Raw genomic sequence first — 22,404 nt, forward strand, 5'->3', positions numbered from 1 at the left:
GAAACAGGGACCCTGCTATCTCCATGTCTATACAGGGATCTTTCATTTTTAATGACTGTATGGGCACTACTTGAGAGCTTGAAACTAGGGTCGTTTCTAGCTTTAGCTTCACTACAAATGAAATGGGTAAAGAATGAGAATGGGGGAAAACTGACCTGGTTTTCATCTTTGAATCGTGACCCCGCAAATAACCACTTTTCCTGTAGATTGGCTGGCAACTTCTCTACAATAGGATTAATACCGCGAGGGGTATCAAGATAAGCCAGTCCAGGTAAATATGCATCTCCTTTAGCGACAAGTATTTCTGTGAGCAAATCTGCAAGCTCCCTGAGTTTCACACTGTCTTTTGGAGATAAGCGTGGAAAGCTGTCCAAGCGCTTAAACAAGGCACTTTCTATGACTTCTGGAGTAGCATAAGATTCTTGAAGTCTCATCCAAGACATCTGAAGAGCAGCTTGTGGATTTGTAACATAAACAGCTCGTATTCTTTTAACATTCTCCGATGATTCTTTTCCTAGCCATTTGATTAACAAATCTAACTCTTCATTGGCCGAGAGCTGTAAATCTTGTGTAACATTAACAAATGAAGACTCCCAAGCTCTAAAGTTTTCTGGATTGTCATCAAACTTGGTAAGCCCTGTTGTGACTAGTTCCCTACGTGCTAAGAATCTTGCTATGTCCAACAGAGGTGTTGCTTGGCCTTGAGAGGATTGCTGCACATCTGAATTGACTGCAAACCCTTGAGAATCACGATTTTGGCCTGGAGATACTTTAGATGCAGCGTTTGAAATGGATTGCGGTAGGGCGTATTGATAATCTGGAGGTCTTGTGCTCTGCAGATGTTCACTCACTTATTTGATTCCTTTCCCAAACTGCTTTAGGGTCACAATCACTTTCAGCGTTCACACCCTGAGAAATTTTGATCAAATTTGGAGTTGATTCTTTTAAACGGGATGACAAATTCAGAGGTAAAGTGGAAAAGTTGGAGCTCACCGATGTCTGGTGTTCCACATATTCCTTTGTTCTTTTTGAAATCACATGTGAAGAGAGTGTGCTCTTTCCACTACGACTATCATCACTTTCCATTGCTGCCGCCGCAGATTCTAATGCATCAGCTTCTGCTATGGCAGCAGCAGCTTCCTTTTCCATTTCCAATGCTTCAAGACTTGCTTCCACCATAGCTCTTTCCTGTTCCAGCCTGGCTTTTTCCTTTCTCATTTCTAATTGTTTTTGTGCAAATGCCATCCTAGCACGTGCAGCTTCTGCTGAGGCTCTCGCTTTAGCGGCAGCACGACTGACTGAAGATTGAGAGCTAGATGATGTGCATTTTGATCTGATCTCTGAAGGTGCTTTTTTCTTTCCTCTGTTTGCTTCAGCTTCCATGCTTGCATCTGTATGTCCTTCTTGTGTTTGCTGATCCATGACTTTTTTAATCAACTGCTTCTTACCACGGTTTTTTACTGTACTGTTCTCTTTATATGTTTTGCTATCCAAGCGTTGATATAAATAAACAGCCAGCCAAACTCTGTTCAAGAGCCAGGAAATGAGCGCCTTGCTCCTTTAATAATCCACTATGCAGTTACAGGGCAAACTCACAGGTCAATGAACCGAGTAAAACTGTAAATAAAATGAAAGAAATAACAAAAACCTATTAATATTCAAAATAACATTATACTCCTCAAAAGTATAGCAATCAGAATCTATACACATGGATTATTATCTTAAATTAGACAAGTGGCTAATTTAGCACGCTAGCTCAGATCAGCAACATAGACATCTCCAATTATAAACTGATTAAACTAAAAATACATAAAATGTTATGTGCCAGAGAGATAAATTATTCAAAATAGACTTACAACCGGTGCTTCTGTAGCATTTTGAAGAAGGATTAACTTGGATGCAACTCAAACATACACTCAATGTGCACTACACAATGCTTACTGCTTCCTGATTACCCAACATGCCGCGCTCACATAGACTTGTCAAAATAAAAGTCCTCATATACAAAATTACACATAAGCAGCAAATAAAGGTAAATGAAATATGAAAAGCATATTAAACATTAAACAAAGATTAGATAAGTATAAATGCAATGTCCATCATAAATTATACACAGCCTCTGACAGAGGCAGAATAATGGTAGTCTACCCACATTCACGAACATACAAAAAGTGCTAAACATGCTAAACATCTCAGTCTCCTAGAAATTCCTCTTTTAGAAATGTCAGCCAGATAACGGGCCAATCTGAAAAACTGATGCTTATGACATCACAGGCATCTCACTGCCCCTCCACTTTAAAATAATTGGCTACATTTTTTGAGTGGCAGCAAAGTCAGCCAATCAGTAATGAGATTGCAAGTTAAGCCAGTAGGGGGAGCCAAATAGGTGCAAAACCACTTAAAAATCCCCCACCCTAATAGAGCTATCTGAGAGAGGTTTTTAGGAAGCTTCTAAGGCATTACAGACCCAAACAAAACATTTTTTGTCTACATGTCACATCACAGAACAAGGATACATACCCCGTTCAATCATTCTATGTCACCTTTAACATGGCATTCTTGCTCTGTTCTTATTAATTTTCTTGATCAACCAAACATCGATTAAACTAATTATTCCAGTTTTACAAATGGGATTGATATTTAAGAAGACTTTCCACAAAAAGTAAGGTTGTTAAAAATAATGTCTGACCCATTCCATGACATTCTCCTATTCAATCTGTTTTCATGCTCTTGATGATACTTACAAACTACACTATTTTCTTTCATAATTAACAGATTAAATTGAAACAAAACATAATCAAATAATACAACATTTAAAAAATGAATATAAAACAAATGGGTTAGGGTTAAATTTTCTTAAATGTCTACAGTTACAGGGGTCTGATGTTAGTGTTCTGCATTCTTCAGGTGCTTTTAAAACAACTCACACTGAAGTCTATTTGAGTGTAATCTTTTGTGCCTTTTCCTCTCTTGTGCTCAGGTGTACGCCTGGGGCTATAATAACTCCGGACAGGTGGGCTCAGGCTCAACAGCCAACCAGCCCACCCCTCGCAGAGTCAGCAGCTGTCTGCAGAACAAGGTGGTAGTCAACATTGCCTGTGGACAGCTCTGCTCCATGGCAGTACTGGACAATGGAGAGGTGATACCATAGACATAAACATTTAGAAATAACACCTTTGTTTCATTTTGCAAATTGAATAGTATAGGATTAATAAAATGTAGTTTAATTTAGTGACATTTATGAATTAGGGGTTGGCATGCACTCAGAACCTCAAGACTGTGGTATTTGGAAGAAAATGATTGTACACAAGTAAATGTGCAGAATACAGCTATTTTATCTAGACAAACAACTTTTGATAGCCTGTAGATTTTACAAGTAGATAAATGACTAAGAGTACCATAGCAAGAAGGGAAACAGCAACTGCCAAAATCGCAGAATGAGTGCTGTTTTTATCCTAATCCTAACCCTCAACCCAATGTCTCGTGAGATTTAGGCCATGGCCCGGTTGCATAAAGCACCTTAAGTTTTTCCTTAATTTTTCCTTACCTACTGTAAGAGAATAATTAAAGGCTTTTGCATATAATCCCTAATGGTTCTCTTAGGTAAAGGTAATTGTAAAGTGTTTCATGACAGGGACCCCGGTTTGTTGTTATAAAGTACTATTGTTGCCATGGAGACGCAACAGAAAAAACTTAAGGGTTTTTCTGCAACAACCTTAATTTTAAGGGAAACGTAAGCGTGAACTTAAGGGAAAATTACACTTAAGGTGCTTTATGCAACCGGGCCCATAGCTTTATCCCTTCTAGCCAAAACCAAGGGATAGAAGACATGCGTTACATGCATTTGCATTCTCCTCACAATTATGATGGTAGACATAGGATCAACTGATAGATTGAGTATAGAAACCCTATGATTGCAACAACCATTTATAGTGTCACAAAATGTGGAAATATGGTACATTATAGGATTTTTTCATTATTGATTGCACAGAAGTCAAGATTATGGTACAATACGATAATTAACATACATATGGCAACACTGTCAGGATGTCAGGCTTCATTCTCTTATTGTTTTGATTTGTGAGAGATGCTAATTGTAAGGATCTCAACCATCAGCCAGACTTTTTTTTTCACCTAATTGTGACCCTGGACCACAAAACCAGTCATAGGTTGCACTGGTATATTTGTAGGAACCGCCCAAAACTCATTGTATGGGTCAAATTTATAGATTTTTTATGCAAACCATAAATATAGCAGAACTTTATTGATCTTTATGAATGTGTGTTGCTAAGGACCTAATTTGGACAATTTAAAAGGTGATTTGTTTTTCAATATTTAGATTTTCTTGCACCTTCAGATTCCAGATTTTCAGGTAGTTGTATCTTGGCCAAAAATGGTCTTATCCCAACAAACCAAACATACATTAATTTAAATCTTATAAAAAAAGTACTCTTATGACTGGTTTCGTGGTCCAGGGTCACAATTGTATCTTAACTTCAATACCATGAGAAACTGGACTGTGATCAAATGATTACATTTATCTTTAATGTTGCTTTTATGTATATACAGTATTAATGCATAATATTTATTTTAATACATGTTTTACCTCATTTTTCTCGCTTTTATTTTTATAATAATCATTTGTATAATAATCATAGCAATAATTGCAGTTGCACATTTGTTGTTAATAGTTATAATAAAGATTTTATGTTCAGTTTTGGTTTAACTAAAGCTCTGTGTTGACAGACTTATGGTTGGGGTTATAACTGCAATGGACAGCTCGGTTTGGGCAACAACGGCAACCAGCAAACCCCTTGTCGAATTGCTGCGTTACAGGGAATAAACATTGTACAGGTGAGGACCAAGCCATTATTTACCCTATGTTTCACATCTTCATGCTGCATAATAGCATTTATGGTATGGTAAACATTTTCTTTGATTTACACATGTATTTAGACAAAAAAAAACACTTAGCTTTGAATTTTCAAAACAATTTAAAGTAGTTTTATTTTTACAGCTTGTTTTAACCCCAAATAAATCATTGTGTTTAGAAATGTACTAATTGCTTGCCCTAACGCAAACCATCAATTTGGCAGTAAATAAAGAAATAACTAATGTTACAGCTTTCGTAAGCCTTTAACCAGGTTGTCTCGATAGGTTGCATGTGGCTACGCACACACACTGGCACTTACAGATGAAGGATTTGTTTACTCCTGGGGTGCAAACTCCTACGGACAGCTAGGTACAGGCAACAAGAGCAACCAGGCCGTGCCCACCCTAATCAACATTGACAAAGAGAGGTAAGAACCAGATCGTCGTCTTCTGTCTGTCTGCTTCGGTAGATCAGAAACGGTTGATGTGGTGGAAATAATTTGCCTGCCGTCTCGCCTGGTGACACGTCTGTGAAATGCTTTGAATGCATCTGGGTGACAGGTTAGATGTACTGGAATGGCAAGATCCTGTCATAAGTTTCCTAAACCATTTAACAGAGACTTAAACAGAAACCATCACTTCTCACGTGAACTTCTCTGTGACAGCCGCTGTATTGTGGAAAACAGAAAAAGGATAACATGCTACTTACACTGCAAAAAATGATTTTCAAAAAAAAAAATTCTTCATTGCTTTTTCTTGATAAGCAAAACGACCCAAGAAAATAAGTCTAGTTTTAAGACCAAAAATATCAAATTTAAGTGATTTTGTGCATAAAACAAGCAAAATAATCTGCAAATTTTTCTAGCATTTTTTATTTATTTAGTGTTTAAGAAATATTTTCAAGATTTTTTCTTAAATAATTTTTTGCAATGTAAAGGCTGTTAAAGTTTGACTTGAACAACAGCTAAAAACAGTTATGCTAAAGTGTCCTGTTGCAATTTTTATTATCTTTGATTACATTTTTGCTATTTCATTTCCTACACAATTTATAGTTTACAAATATGCATATGCAGCTGTGGTATAATCTGAGAGTTTTATTTCAATCAGTTTTGTATTTGGTCGGTATGGTCCAGAAATGAGTCCCTGTACCCTTTTCTGCAGAATGGTGGAGGTGGCTGCATGTCACACTAGCCATACGTCAGCAGCAAAGACACAAAGCGGTCAGGTGCTGATGTGGGGTCAGTGTCGGGGTCAGGCCGTGGCATACCCTCACCTCACACATTTTACAAGCACAGATGATGTTTTCGCCTGCTTCGCTACGCCCGCTGTCACCTGGCATCTTCTGTCTGTGGGTGAGTGCATTACTCCACAATTAGCACTGCATTATGGGTAATATAGTTGTGGGAGGTTTTCTACAGGATCATCAAAGCCTTTTTTACATTATTGTGTTTTTGACTATTATGTTATGGTCTTTTTGTCATTTTATGATAAAATGCTTATATAATATTTTATAAAATGCAAATGCATGCGGAAGTACTAAACCAGAGCTTCCCAAACTTCAGAGTGGTAAGTGATCCACCCCCCCCCCCCCATTTGTATATCACATATATTTTTAATAAAGCAGATTGTCACTTTGCACTAAATTATTAACATTTATTAACCTGTTTTTAAGAATCTCATGAATTATGAGAACTATGAGAAATATTTTAAAAATGATGAGAAATATGTTTATATTCTGGTAAAAGATGACGTAAACATTCTTTACAAATATATTTAAATCCATAACACTATATACTTTCTGCATACAACTTACAATTATAATGCAAAGTGTGTAACAGTATCTACATAGTTCACAAATAGTTCATAAATCTATTGCAATGAATTACATCAGTGGTTCTCAAACTTTTTCCGTGTGCGCCCCTCCTTATCTATGGTGCGTTCCTTTGCGGCCCCCCAAAAGAAAATCTATGACAAATTTGTTCTAAATCATAACATTTTAATTAAACAAAACAGATTAAATTATACAAAGTTGTGCTGTTGGTTAGCGGCCCCCAGTTTGAGAAACACTGAATTACATAACTATGTTTTAAAAATAAATCTAAATAAATCTAAAACTATTTCCAAGCAATGCATCTCACCTCATTATAATATATTTTTTATATGCTTTGTTTATGTAAAAGGGAGGGGAAAATCCCATTTAAGAACAATTAGAATATTTTAATTATTTTAATATTTTTGATTAAACCTAGCTAAGGCTCCCCTGCAGTACCGCGACGACCCACAATTTGCGAAGCACTAGTCTTAAGAGAGGTTAAAGAGCCACAATGATCCAAAATCGAAAATGACCTGTGTTGCAGTGTGTCATGTAGCTGTCCATCAACGTAAACAATTTGCAAAGTAGATGAATGAAAAAGTGCACGATTAATAAAGCTATTGGCTTCTAAAGTAGGGAGTCGACTCTGAATCGCTGGAACGAGTCGTTATATGGATTGAATCTGCCTGACTTTATCCACGTGTACCAACACTTTGCGTAATAATGTTCGCCTACAGCCTTGCCCGCGGGAGAAAAGAAAACTATGACCTGCCCACAGCTAGTTAGTGTGTAAACATCATATCACACTGTGTTTTCAGTTTGTGTTGTTTTCACTACCAAAGGATGAAGATATATGAAGAATCTGTGGTTAAAATTACTTTTTCAAGGAGGGATTTACTAGACGTTTGGCTATGAAGAATCAGTGGTTAAATTACTTTTTCACGAAGGGATTTACTAGACGTTTGGCAATGAAACATGGTTCAGTACCCACTTTATTTGGAACAACATGCGTCTCCTAACCACAACCTGTAAGTATGATTATAGCTACATACTTGCTTAAATGAGTGTAAAAATTTTAGTTTCTATCGTGGTTTTTATTAATGATGAATGATGTCGTTGTTTAAACTCTTTATATACTGTCAGAGAGTCACTTTAGCAAGTGGCTAATGCATGCTCACTTACGGTTTTGCTATGACCCGGTTAGTTTACATAAATGCTTAAATGAGTGTAAAAATTTTAGTTTCTATCGTGGTTTTTATTGCTTGGATTAATGATGAATGATGTTGTTGTTTAAACTCTTAATATACTGTCAGAGAGTCACGTTAGCAAGCGGCTATGCTCACTTACGGTTTTGCTACGACCTGGTTAGCTTACATAAATGCTTAAATGAGTGTAAAATGTTAGTTTCTATCGTCGTTTTTATTGCTTGGATTAATGATGAATGATGTGTATTGATGTCGATAATGTCTTCTCAGTAAATCATGTTAGCACTAGGTCAATACATGTTGCACTATTGTTGGTCTGTGCCACTGATCTGTGCGGAGACTCTGTCAGTTGACCAATCAGAGCAGAGTAGGCTACTGAAAGGTGGGGTTTAGGCAGACTGAGTCGTTGAACGGCTTCACACGAATCGTTTGGAGATCTCTGAGAAATGGGGTAATTTTACATTTATATTTTGAAAAAAATTACAGTGTTTTTTGACCTTGCATGCATTTAAACCTGTTGTCCGGGACTTACAGTGATAGGATGCTTAAAATTGGCATCTTACTGGCTCTTTAAAACAAGCTGTAAAAATTAAACTACTTTAAATTGTTTTGATAATTCAAAGCTTAGTGGTTAATTTTTTGATTGTCTAAATACATATATGCATGTGTAAATCAGAGAAAATTATTACCATACCACTTCTCTAGCAAAGTTAACTGCTTGATGTTTTTGCAATCTTGATTGTTTGTATTTATCGCTCTGTGGAAAAAATGCATAAGTTTCTTTAACTCTTTCACCGCCATTGACGAGATATCTCGTCAATTAAGAGAAAACACTTCCCCGCCAATGACGAGATTTTCCATCTTTCCGCAATACCGCTATTATTATCCACCAGGTGGCGCCCTTCCGCAACTTTTTAAACCCGGAAGTATTGCCCTATGGCAAGCTGCTGCATGTCCGTGTCTGTTTTAAAGATCGCTCTGAATGGGATCTCTATGAAAAGTCCGTCATAAAAATGAAATTATCTCTGCTTTTTGCTGAAAATATGGTGTTTTTGCAAAAACCTACCCATATTCAAAAGCTGATTGCAAAAGAACCACTAAAGGTAGGATGAAACGTTTTTTTTTGTTTGAAAGCAGAGGGTCTGTTCTTTCATTTGGTATATTGTATGTTTATATATTTAAAGAAGAACATTTTCTGGAAGGCATTAAACTTTGGTGAAAATTATGAAAGGCGCTGGCTGGCAACTTTTTTTTAAAAAAAAGTAAAAATCCAGTAAGATGCAAATTCTAAGCGTCCTATCACTGTTTATAAGTCCCGGACAACAGGTTTAAATACATCCAAGGTAAAAAAACACTAATTTTCTCAAAATATAAATGTAATATTACCCCATTTCTTCTTACTGAGAAGATATTAACAACATCAATACACATAATTCATTATTAATCCAAGCAATAAAAATGATAACAGACACAAACATTTTTACACTCATTTAAGCAAGTATGTAAGCTAACCGAGTCATAGCAAATCTGTAAACAGTACAGCAACATGCGTTAGCCACTTGCTAACATGACTCACTGACAGTATATTAAGAATTTAAACACTGACATTGATACACATCATTCATCATTAATCCAAGCAATAAAAACGACAACACACACTAACATTTAAGCAAGTATGTAAGCTAAGCGGGCCACATCTAAACAGTAGTTTAACTGCAACATGCGTTGCTAGCGTGACTTACTGATAAGACATTACAGTAAACTTTTAGGACATTTTAGAACACTCGGGGGAAAATAAACACATAATGTGGCTAGGAGACGCATGTTGTTCCAAATAGTGTGATACTGAACCATCTTTCATTGCCAAACGTTTAGTAAATCCCTCCTTTAAAAAGTAATTACTTCTCGCTATGATGTTTACACACTGACTAGCTGAAGTGTCTGTGGGCAGGTCAGAGTTTTCGTTTCTCCCGGGCAAGACTGTAGGCAGAGATTATTATGCAAAGTGTTCGTATCTACATAGATAGAGATAGGCAGGAGATTCAATACATACATATGACGACTCGTTTCAGCGATTCAGGGTCGACTTCCTACTTTAGAATCCAGTCGTGCACTTTTTGGTTTAAGTACTTTGCACATTGTTTACATTGATGGACAGCTACATGATACATTGCAATACAGGTCATTTTGGATCTGTGTGGATCTTTAATGTTTCTTTAAACATAACATCGCCAACTAGTGGCCTGGTGCACAGTTTTTGCAAATCTGTGTGAATGTTGTGAGTAAGTGACATTTTTAAAAATGCAAAAATCTTCAATTTGTACTATATTGTTGCCTTGTAAACATACAGTAGCCTAAGTTGAGGTTTAAATTGAGAATCTCTTAAACTATTACAGAGCAACCTCTCAAGTACAATACATTTTCCTCTTAAGTTAGTTAACATTTTGATAGTAAAATCTAGCTGATGTTATCAAGCTACACTCCATATCCTGCAAAATTTTACCATTTTTGGCATAGTGTCCAATTCAACTATCAATTTCTCTGATTGATGGATCTTGCTTCATGATTGCATGTTTGTCAGAATGAGGCAATAAAACTCTTTGTTTAATTGAAATCACACCAATTTTTGACATACTGTACCTGTAAATCAGATCCTCAGCCTACGGCGTTGCCCTGAAGCTTTAAAAAGATTTATGTCATCCCTTAATATCAGTGGAGAGTTTGAATGATGGTTTTATTTCTTAAACCCCTCAGTTGAGTTTTTAGTTTTAACAGGAACACATTTAAAGCGTGAATCTCTTTGAAGGACAATTTGTGAAATTTAATGTTTACTTGCATTTATCTGCTTATCAGATGGAGATGACTATCTGACTGTCGCCCAGTCACTAAAGCGTGAGTTCGACAGCCCAGAAATCTCCGATCTCAAGTTCCTGGTTGACGGGAAATGCATCCATGTGCACAAAGCTCTACTTAAAATCAGGTAGCATAAAACCTGCTATCGAATCAGTGGATGTTAACTTAACTTATAATTTTCCTCTCATATGATGTGTATGAAGTTGAGATTGTTTCGTCATCTTATCTGGGTTTACTGCGTCATTCGTCTTTCCTATAAACATAAAAAAGTTTGATAATATCATTTCCAAAATAGCCTGTGGATTCTCAGCAGATGTCTTGTTATTTCCCCCTTGGTTTCATTCCCACCATTATACTCTTCAGATTTTATCTACACCCGGAAACTGAACTCTGTTGACCCAAGCATGTACAGACATATAGTTGACTGCATATAAAGTAGTGTGTGGATTCGTGCTTACAGTCATCATGTATTGAACCATGTATGTATGCATTGTATCTGTGTCTAAATGGGTCTTTCATTTAAAGTTTGTTTGTTTTTCATTTTTTACGTTGGAACGAAACAGCGTTCCATAAATTACTGATACAAGTACAGGCTGGTATAAACACGGTGTAAATTAGGTATAATAATACACCGTGAATGAAGACAACATGCAGTTTGTCATAACAGTGTAAACCAACCTGGGGGAATTTTAAAGCTTTCCTATAAGTTGGCAGCACATGAAGATGCTTCCTGGCAGGGAAGTGTTTTCTTTTAATTGCCAGGGAAAGAGTTAACTCCCGCAAAAATGCAGGTAGTGACCACTGCATTTACGGAAACTCTAAATAATGTGTACAGAACAACTAGTTGTTGATTAAGTATTTAAACGTTCATCATGGACATGAGAGGGTCATTCTAATAGTAAAGTGTCCATAAAATGAAAACTTCGGGATCTTGTCGGAAGTCGTAGGTCATCCAGGTACTTTTCACCTGCATCTATTCCAATACTATGAATCCGGACATAGCACTCGGCACATGATATACAGTATAGTATGGAAGTAGCCGCCTTCAGACACAGCGTGAGTCTTGTCCTTTACAGACATGGAACGAACATTTAGGATAATCACTCCCACATTTACGTGGTTGTCACTCTCGACATTTTGAAGTGTGTACGGGGCCAAACTGTAGTATGCACACATCCTATAACTAGGGCAGGGCTTTTTTAACTCTTTCCCCGCCATTGACGAGTTATCTTGTCAATTTGCAATACTGCTATTATCTTCTGCAACTTATAAAACCCGGAAGTATTGCCCTAGTGCAAACAGCTGTATGTTTGTTTATGTTTTAAAGATTGCTCTGCATCTGATCTCCATCAAAAGTCTTTCACAAAAATGGAATTATCTCAGCTTTTTGCTCTAAATTTGGTGTTTTTGAGTAAACCTTCACATATTTGAGAGGTGATAAAACAGAACACATGAAGGTAGGATGAAACAGATTTTTTTGTTTGAAAGCAGAGGGTCTGTTCTTTTATTTCCTATATTGTATGTTTATATATTTAAAAAGGAGCATTTTCTGGAAGGCATTAAACTTTTGTGAATATCATGAAAAATGCTGGCGACGAAAGAGTTCATTAATTTTTTTATTTTTAATGGGACCATGCACAATTTTTAACATAAAATTCCCATTTCATGTATTGTACCGGGCTTCATGCTGTGGTTTGTACAATGTGCCATGTATTTTCCTTCCTGTGGTGTTTTTTGTTTTGTTTTGTTGAATCACAACAAAAACTGACATTTCATAAACATACAGAAGATTTCAGTGATGTTTATCAGACGTTTACTAGGTCATACAGGCCAGTTCAAGTCTTATTCTACAGGTTGGTTTCTCGTGTGTGTGTGTTGTGATAGGTGTGAGCATTTCCGGGCGTTGCTGAACGAGACAGATGAAGAAATCATAGAGGTTAATCAGTTCTCCTATCTGGTGTACCGTGCCTTCTTGGAGTACCTGTATACTGATACCATCAACCTCCCACCTGAGGATGCTATAGGTGAACCTTTTATTTTATTACATTAACCAAATCCTAACCTTACCCACCAAACATGGAAGGGTTTGGTAGCTTCTAAATTCATCCCTGTTTGGATCCTAAGGAATGAATGGGGCTAAGCTAAATGCTAACACATTCACGACGCGCTGTACAAAGATTAAATGCACGCATTAAAAAAAAGATAGGTTTGTATGAATTTGTCTAATTTGAGGTAAGAACATAGTAAATATTGAAAAACTGTGGTGTTATCCTTTAAGCTGTGGCCATGTTTGATGTTTAGCGACCTCTAGCAGTGAAAACGACATATTGTGCCTTTAATTTACTTTTATCTCAAAGCCAAATAGAATCATTAAGCAATATCCCCTAGGAATTAAGTGAGTAAATGGATGCTAGATATAAGACTTAGTGACATTTCTCATAGTGTGCTTTTTTGTCGTAAAGGTCTGTTGGATTTGGCCACATATTACCGTGAAAGCCGTTTGAAGCGACTGTGTCAGGAGACCATAAAGCGAGGCATTACAGAAGAGAACGCTATAACACTACTCTCAGCTGCTGTCAAATATGAGGCACAGGTGAGCATATATAATCATACAGTCATCAGAAGACCTTTTTAGTTAAAGGCTTTGTACCAAAACCTATCCTTCTGTCTACATAGGCAACTACTTTCAAAGGCATCATCTCAACTGACGTATAAGCAATGCATGCACTGGACAAACAACACTCCTGTGAACCTGTCAGTGTGTTGCTAAGCTAATAGCTTAATACTCCAGTAGGCATCTAAACACTAAAACACACAAAACAATGTGTGAAATAGTTAAGGAGAGGCACATGGGTGACTCTGTGAATGCTTACAGCATACATACCTCGCCTGAAACGGCTACCTAGGTAAACAGCTCATTAGGTTTTGGTACAGAGCCATAAACCCCTGTTATTTTTAAGTCTTTAGCGTTGGTTTTCTTTCTCATTGAATCAGTCCCCCCACTCTTCATGTGCAGGATCTGGAGGAGTTCTGCTTCAAGTTTTGCGTTAACCATCTGACGGCCGTCACGCAGACACAGGCATTCGCCGACATGGACCATGACCTTCTGAAGAACTTTATCAACAAAGCAAGTCGCCATGGGGCCTTCAAAAACTGAGAGAGATAACACAGAGGTCAAGGCTATAGACCCTTTTACAGTTGGTAAACATTGTGACGTATTTGTGTGGGCGGGGCTTAGCTGGAGGCAGAAAGAGCCGCAGAGGCTATGTTGACAAGCTTAAACTGGCACGTTTTAGGAGGGATTTATTAAACATGGATGCAGAAGAAGTTTCGGATCTGTCCGAATATGTACAGTCACTGATTCTGCGGGACCGTGACAGGTATTTTTGTTAATTAACTCTTGCGATTTTAACCAGGTTTTAGATATTTCATAGACAACATATGAATTACTTTCAGGTGGATTTGGGTAATTTTGTCTAGGCTTACTGTCTTATGTAACCTATCACTGGGCTAACTATGATTAGCAATATGGATTATTTTAAGAGATCATTCAAACGATGGCATACACATCTATCGCTGTATGTTTGTTTAACATTTAAGCTAAACAATAGCGCGGTTGGCGACTTTTCACCTATAAAACAGAAACTTGCTGATTTGTACTAGATAAAACCAACACAACAGTACATATGCATAGATTATTTTACCTGATATGAAGTGTGCACTGCAAACACGAGCATTATTTATGATCGTCTCCGTCTAGTCTGTGCGCCGTATTGCATTCAACCACAATTGTCTTCTTGATTTCTGTGTAGAAATGTCTGCCGGGATCCGGTAAAACTTTATTTTTGAACCAAAAGTGCTGTTCCTTCTAATCTGGCAGCCAAAAACACAACAAGATGACATTTTAAAGTCAAAAACTCAAACTTTAGCGCACCGGCTATGAGTTCCTACTTATTTTTTGCCTCCAGCTAGAGCGGTGACGTCACAGTGACGTGGGCTGTAAAAGGGTCTATAGAGAGAAATTCTGCACTAGCTATTTAAGGCATGTTACCTCAATGCTTCAGTTTTGGAAAAGATAAGCCACATTTCTGTTATTTAACGATGAAGATTTTGGCACTGGTTTTCATCTGTGTTCCAGTTCTTGTAAATGACACCATGTGAAGCCCTCCAGAACGGATGAATTTAAAAACAGGCCTGAAGATCAGGTGTCGTATGTGTAAGGGATTCATAAACAAAAGGGAAAAACTCATTTCATGTAAAAAAAGATGGCAGATGACAGAATTTAATGTTGTCCGGAGTAGTGCTGACATTTTTTCGCATTATATTTACAGTATTTGTGGTTTGGAAGATTACATTTAGCCAAACAGGTTGTCCAGTCCACATATTGTGTGCTTGACAGATTTATAGTAAAATAGGCCAAAAGAAAAATCTTCTTAGGCTTTCAAACATGTAAACCTATGTCATAGAATAACATTTAATTATTTTCTATTTTATTCTGGCATTTAAAGGACATTTGTGGACCACAAAACCAGTTATAAGTCGCCATGGTATATTTGTATTATTATATGGGTCAAAATTATAATTTTTTATGCCAAAAATTATTATAATATTAAGATCATGGTCCATGAAGATATTTGTAAAAATCCTACTGTAAATATATAAAAAATTTATTTATCATTAGTATGTGACGTTAAGGACGTCTCAATATTTTGATTTTCTTTTTTTGCACCTTCAGATTCTAGATTTTCAAATAGTTGTATCTCAGCCAAATATTTTCCTATACTAACATTAATGGAAAGCATATTTATTTAGCTTACAGATGATCCCTTATGACTGGTTTTGTGCTCCAGGGTCACATTTAAAGGAATTGTCCACCCAAAAATTTAAGTTCTGTCACTAAAAAGCTAGTACATGTGTGTTTCTATAGGTATAGTTTATAAAAGACCAAATTTAAGTCACTATTCACTGAAAAACTTCTCTCAGTGAGATTTTGTAAAGATTTTACTTTTATGAGAAAGACACGATCATGTTAAATTGTATAGAATAGGGCTGCACGATAAATCGCACGGGATTGGCACGCACATCTCGTCAGTAAAGTCGGTCATTTATTACAAATCAAGGAATCAGCTTTACTGACGAGATGCGTGTGACAATCGCGTGCGATTTATCGTGCAGCCCTAGTATAGAAATAGCTTTGAGACCAATCTTTTTTGCATTCCATGTAATAATGATATTGTTTGTGAATAATGTAATAATAATAATAATAATAAGCTTTATTGGTAACACTTTACTTGAACGGGTGTTCATAAGACTGACATGACACCTTCATAATCATTTTGCACATTTATGACAACTGTCATTAAGTATAATTCGTTCAGTTATGTAATTTTTTATGACAACTTGACATAAACCAATACATTGTAACTTGTCATAAATCTGTCATAAACATGACATAGCAGAATAATGATCAAAGTAGGGATGCACCGATACCACTTTTTTGGAATACGAGTATGAGTACGAGTACTTGCATTTCAGTACTTGCCGATACCGATACCGAGTACTTAATAAAAAAACACGATTTAAATTTACAGGTAACAGCTTTAGTCATATAATTTAACAAAAAAACAAAGGACTAGTTTTCCAGTTTGTTGTAAACTCTGCCTCTTTGGACAACACAAGAGTCATTAACCCCTTACACACCGCTCAAACATAGACATTTCTCAGACTGTGGTATCGATTCCAGGTATCGGGGGACTTTTAACGAGTACGAGTACTTTAGAAAATGTGGTATCGAGGCCGATACCCGATACCAGTATCGGTATCGGTGCATCCCTAGATCAAACTTAAGAAACTACTTAGCTTTATGGGTTAACATTACATTAAACTGCAATTTACATTTCATTAAGTATTAATAGATTTGAAATACCTTAACAAAATGCCACAGACATAAAAATATACAACTAACAGAAATTTTCTGAAATAGAAGAAAAAACATTTAATTAATTGAATTAATTAATTTATTGTAATTAACTGTTTTTCCAGCAATATTATGGACCCTACACTGCATGGCTTAACCCATCATTGTAATGTTTTAATTTAATTTTAGGTGAATCAGTCTCCAAATGCAATAAAATTTACTTTTATCAATTTTAATTATTATTATTATTATTATTACTATTATTAAATGATTCATTTTATTTGTTAAACACATGGAGGATTCTTAAAAACTAAATAATATTAATGACGGTGTTGTAAAACTATTTGAAAGAGTATTAACTCTTAATGACAAATTATATTTTTATTTTTAGTTGAGGTCAAGAAAAATATTTATGATGCTGTTATAAAATTATATGACAGAGTATTAACACTTAATGACATTTTAATGTCAAATTCAATTTGTATCATTGGTAAAAAGTAGTCAGTTATGTTGCCTTGTTAAATCAAGTCGTCGTGACAAGTTATGATGTATTGGTTAATGTCAAGTTGTCATAACAAAGACATCTCAAACAATGTCATCTTTGCATTAAAAATGACATAACTGAATGAATGACACTTAATGACAGTTGTCATAAACGTGCGTTAAATTTCCTTCAAGTTCATGACATGTGTTATTATGACTATGAGGGTGTTATGTCAATCTTATGAACACCCTTTCGAGTAAAGTGTTACTGCTTTATTTTATATAGCGACTTTCGATGCTATTTCTCAAAGCGTTTACATGTAAGAACCAAGATGAAAAATAACAGTAAATACAATAATACCCAAAGCAAAAAAGCAACAACAAAATAATGATATGAAGGTCATATTGTTTCATTTTTGGGTGAATTATTCTTTTAAGTACTAATATGTCATGTTAGAGCAGTACTGTATATCATGATTTTAAATATATTTAACAAAAACTAATGTTTTTTTACTGACAGTTATGTTACATTTGATTCATGTAAAATATGTCTGTTTAGTAGTATTGTTATTATTTTAAATATGTTAAAACTTAATATATATGTTTTTGTCATGTCATATTTTAACAAGCACTAACATGAGTGTTCGCTGTGCCATTGTTACTGCGGACTGTTCAGTTGACAAATGGTGCCGTCTGGTGGTGTTGACTGATATTTTTATGTACTTTAAGAGATTGATTGACATTGACAGATGATGGGTTGATCTCATAAAGCTTGTTAAGAACATGTCCGGGTCATATTTTATTTCGTCTCCACAAGATAATTTACATGACGTATTGCGATAATGATGAATAAAAAAGATACATTGATGATTTATTGAATTTGAATCAGGAATGTGAATTACGAGAGTCACAAACAAATGTAAAAGTCAAACATATTTTCTTACTACCTTGCCAAAAGTCAGTGCTTTCAGATAAAATGGATCTGATTCCTGTCGGTGACATAAATATTTCACTGTAAAGATGGTGGACAGCACACAACTTGCTGAGGGCGAAAAATATGGTCATGCAAGACTGCCAGTCAGTGATCGTGGGCGGGACTTAATCAGTGTGACGTCACATTAAGAAAAAATCACACTTATGTCTAAGCTTTCACCTATTAATGGACAGCAAATGTGACATGTGTACACATTTTTTAAATGTGAAGCAATACCAAGAGCCGATTTAATTATTAAAGGTTTATATATTACCATGGTGATATCTTAAAGTGTTAACAACAAGGCTTTCACAGTTTAACCTCAGCCATGCTAATTCAATGTTTGTTTCATAAGTCCAGGAAAGGTAGCTACAGTAATAAACTGTCTCCATTTATAGACAATTTGTCTAACTGTCGACTGATGGATGTCTAAACATTTTGAGATTGTTTTGTATCCCTTTTCAGCCTTATAAAGTGCAACAACTCTTGATCGGATATCTTTAAAAAGGCATGGTTCATAAGAGGCGATCCTTCTTAAGGACAGTAATCTTAAAATGTTGGAGTGTTGTTTTATTGATCAAAGTATCACTAAACCACACATTTAAACCCCATTTTATTATTTAGACTCCAGTTTTTGACACAAATTAGCTTTCATTAAAGTAAATAGTCTACGGATTTACTTACATTTTACTCCAGCACTGTGAATGTGTATTGGGCGTTTTCAAAAAAGACACAAGAAATTTGATGTATTTGTGTGTTGTCAGCCTATGCCCATTGTGTTTGTCTATTGTTGTGACCTAGATGAGGATCAGATCACATTTTATGGTGAATCACTGTAGAAAACCAGTTAATTCCTTGTGTTCACATACTTTTCTTGCCACTGTTTATCACTAGGCATTGAACTATAAGCTTTATAATTTTGCAGGTATTATTTGTGCTCTAACAGCAACCTTACACACCAATAAAGTTTTAAAATTAGGATCACAAGAAAAGTCCCTTCCTGTTGCCAGTTGTTAGATCTATGACAGTAAATCTTTTAAACATGGTAAGGAGCATCACATTTCCGGCTGACCTCAGAGGCATTCAGGCCAATCACAACATACAGATTAGCTGGTCAATCAGGGACACAGAGCTTTTCAAATCCATGAGTTTTGTAACAAAATCTGTGCGTTTCAGGAAGAGAGGGAAATCTGGAGCTACAAAAATTTACGGTATGTGGAAAATATTGTTGTTTTTTTTACCATAACCACGCGAACACATTTTATTATACCAAATACAAAAAATAACATTGTTTTTTAGCAATGAAATAGGTGCTCTTTAAGTGAGACTACAATCTCAACAGCCGTTTATGAGCACTGTTTACTTAACTCATGCTACCGAAAAATTAGCTTTGCAGCTATGTAGGCTACTTTGGTACTTGGGTCCTAATATATGTCCTGAATATCTTTAATCATATAACTATATACTATAGATCTGATACTACAGATAACTAGTATGTATTACACTTTAGTTTTTATGGTTTAATTTGCCACAGCGCAATTAACCGACTCGCTTTCGAGTCATTCTCGCGGTGTTGTGATGTCACACGCTGATCGCTCTGTGCAGCTCTGCAGATAGTCAAACATACAAAAAACACATCATACGTTGTTGTTGTTGTTGTTTTGCTCTCTTTTAAATAAGTCCTTTGCACTTGCTGTCCCACATCTGACAGTGTAATGACTGAATGTAATTTTAAACCTGCATTGTGTACGAGTTGAAAGTAATGCGAGCCTCTCAGAGCAACGCAGGTCGAATTTAATTTCAATTTAACATATTACATCATAAATAATTAAATGTAATTTTTAATCAATAAATTTAAGGGCAAAGCAAGGCTAATTGTTAAAGACGCAATATTTGGCTGCACTTTTTTAGTAGGCCCATAGTTGGCGCTGATTCAAAAAGTACAGCACTGAAACTGCAACTTCTGAAGGCACGATTGCATCATTCAACTATAACAGCCATGGTCACTTACAAACTTCGTTTAATGGATAAATACAAGAAAAAATGCGCAAAAAAGAGCCAATCATACGAGGTTTGAGGGTGAGTAAACAATGATAAAAGTCTTGTTTGTATGTAATTGCAGGCGTCACATCGCTAGATGGCAGCATTTCATATACAAAAGTGCGTTGCCATACTGTACCTCCGTGTGCAGTGTACCTTGAGCTTGATCAAATAGGTAAGTTCTCACAGATTAAACACAATGTGTGACTCTATATTGAGCCCTGCCTTTTTCTCACGACTGTAAGAATGACATTCAACTGTAAACACTTCATGTTCGTGCCTGTGAGTGTTTTCTAAGAAAACACATGCCCCAACATCTCCACGACTGTCTACTACCTATATAACTTTTCAGTTTAACAAATATCCTTAGAAGTTAACCATCAGTAAACATCTACAGATAGCAAACAACTGATCAGTCAGGTTTCTTTCGTTTGTTTGGTATGAAGGAAAGGTTTCTGGTGTCTTACTTTTGTCCTATGTTTAGCATGACACAGACCCCCTTACGAATATAAACCATGGTTTTACATTTTAACACGGTAACCACACAATAACACTATTAGTACTGCTTATTTTTATTTATTTATTTTAAGTGATGAGAAACACAAGGCCAAAGTCGCCAAAGGAGTTTTCTTAATATATAAAGATAGACTTCCTGTCATGAAGTGACTCGCTTGAAAGAAAGAAAAAGTAGAAAAGGCTTGATCACAAACCAAAAATGCGTCTAATTGTGTCTTAATATGTAAAGTACAATAGTCTAAATCTTTTGTGAAACACCCTTGACACTTAGGGTTATTGGCATGCCTTTATGTTTAATCTGGTGATGTACTACTGTACACTATCAGTATTGTATATTTGCATGAACTGTCTGCTGTACTGAATAAACACATAATGGGATTAGCAAAATAACCGCATGCACTATGTAGTACACCACACAATATCCATGATATTGATTTGTCTCTCCATTATGTGCAGATATATTGTCTGCGAGGCTAAATATTTAATGCTTGTCAGCAAAGGTAACAAGCAAAACAGTTTGTCTGCTGATAAAATATTCTGACCAGAGACAAAGAGCACAGGAAAGAGCAAACAAATTTGATTTTCCCGTAAACTGCTTCCCGTTAACAGATAAGTACAGCAATTTGCAAACCAGGATCCCTAAACCAATTTGTGCCTGCGGATGAAATAAAATCATAATACAAAGTACTGCTCATTTATAGTACAAAGTAGAGTTTGCTTTCCTTAGAGATCTTACACTTGACTTTCATGGACGACAAATATTGAGATAAACTGGCTTTTGCTTTCATGCGATGCTGCATCGGCCAACAAAACAGTAAAAAACGATACAAAAATGTATTTTAATTGTAAAGCATTTTAAATGCAATTTAATCTCGTCATTTAATCTTACATTTTACAACAATAAGCAGTATTAATAAACAGATTGTCTATGCGTAATATCTCGGTTGTTCCCCAGTTGAGCGTATCTCAGCGTTTTCATTGTTTCCTGCCTTTAAAACGAGATGCTTTGTGTTCCTCGTGCGACATAAGCAATGTTTTATGGGTTCGTTGGAACGGAGGTCTTGCGTGCAGCAGACAATGCTTGTTTTTAAGTGAAAATGTCTCTCTGACCTTGATGGTGTTTGTATTGGGTAAGCCCACTGGGAAAACAGAACAATGGTGACAAACATCTTACATGTTTCACTGTGTCGGCACAGACTTCGTATAATGGCCCACTCGGCAATTGGTAATGTTTGTCTGATGATGTTTTCTTTTATTATTGTCAATACAATTGATACATACGTCATCATTATTTAATGAAGTGGTTCAATTCAACACAAACACAATGCATTAGCTGGCATGAATTAACAATACGCATACATTGTACTGTGTTTGTTGATTATTATTCATGTTTATTGTCCATTAACTTTTGATTTTAAATATGCATTAGTTAATGCTGAAATTAACTGAGATTAGATATCATAGAAGTATTGTTTACTTGCACGGAAAATCAATCAATGCAAAAAAATTATAATTTTGTGGGTTTTTTTCGCTTTGAGTATAGGTTATATTTGAGGATTTCTATAAACAAGTGTGCTTTGAAGCATTGGTGAAATGAACATTTAGAAGATATATATTTAAAATATACCGCCAAAAAGCATCAGTGTTTTTTATGACATCATTCTGCACTTCAGCTTCTCATCAGATTCTAGACTGTGAGGTCAACTACAGTAAATGTTATTGTCTATTTCAA

The 22,404-nt window shown here is 35.8% G+C and overlaps 1 protein-coding gene across 2 annotated transcripts in view; it reads left to right on the forward strand.

Moving 5' to 3' along the window:
• rcbtb2 (regulator of chromosome condensation (RCC1) and BTB (POZ) domain containing protein 2) overlaps positions 1–17,927 on the forward strand; it is a 31,826-nt gene extending 13,899 nt beyond the window's left edge. The window contains exons 5-13 of one of the 2 annotated variants that reach the window (XM_065281644.1): positions 2,981–3,139; positions 4,747–4,854; positions 5,158–5,300; positions 6,034–6,224; positions 10,744–10,870; positions 12,628–12,767; positions 13,206–13,336; positions 13,760–13,923; positions 14,753–17,927. In XM_065281644.1, the coding sequence (XP_065137716.1) occupies positions 2,981–3,139; positions 4,747–4,854; positions 5,158–5,300; positions 6,034–6,224; positions 10,744–10,870; positions 12,628–12,767; positions 13,206–13,336; positions 13,760–13,900 (1,140 nt within the window). In that variant the 3' untranslated portion in view covers positions 13,901–13,923; positions 14,753–17,927. Of the gene's footprint in view, positions 1–2,980; positions 3,140–4,746; positions 4,855–5,157; positions 5,301–6,033; positions 6,225–10,743; positions 10,871–12,627; positions 12,768–13,205; positions 13,337–13,737; positions 13,924–14,752 lie in introns of those variants that run through there. The other variant, XM_065281645.2, reaches the window with a different exon arrangement.
• The last annotated feature ends 4,477 nt before the right edge of the window (positions 17,928–22,404 follow it).

The sequence above is a fragment of the Paramisgurnus dabryanus genome, chromosome 8 (genome assembly GCF_030506205.2).
Source record: "Paramisgurnus dabryanus chromosome 8, PD_genome_1.1, whole genome shotgun sequence".
Taxonomy (NCBI): Eukaryota; Metazoa; Chordata; class Actinopteri; order Cypriniformes; family Cobitidae; genus Paramisgurnus; species Paramisgurnus dabryanus.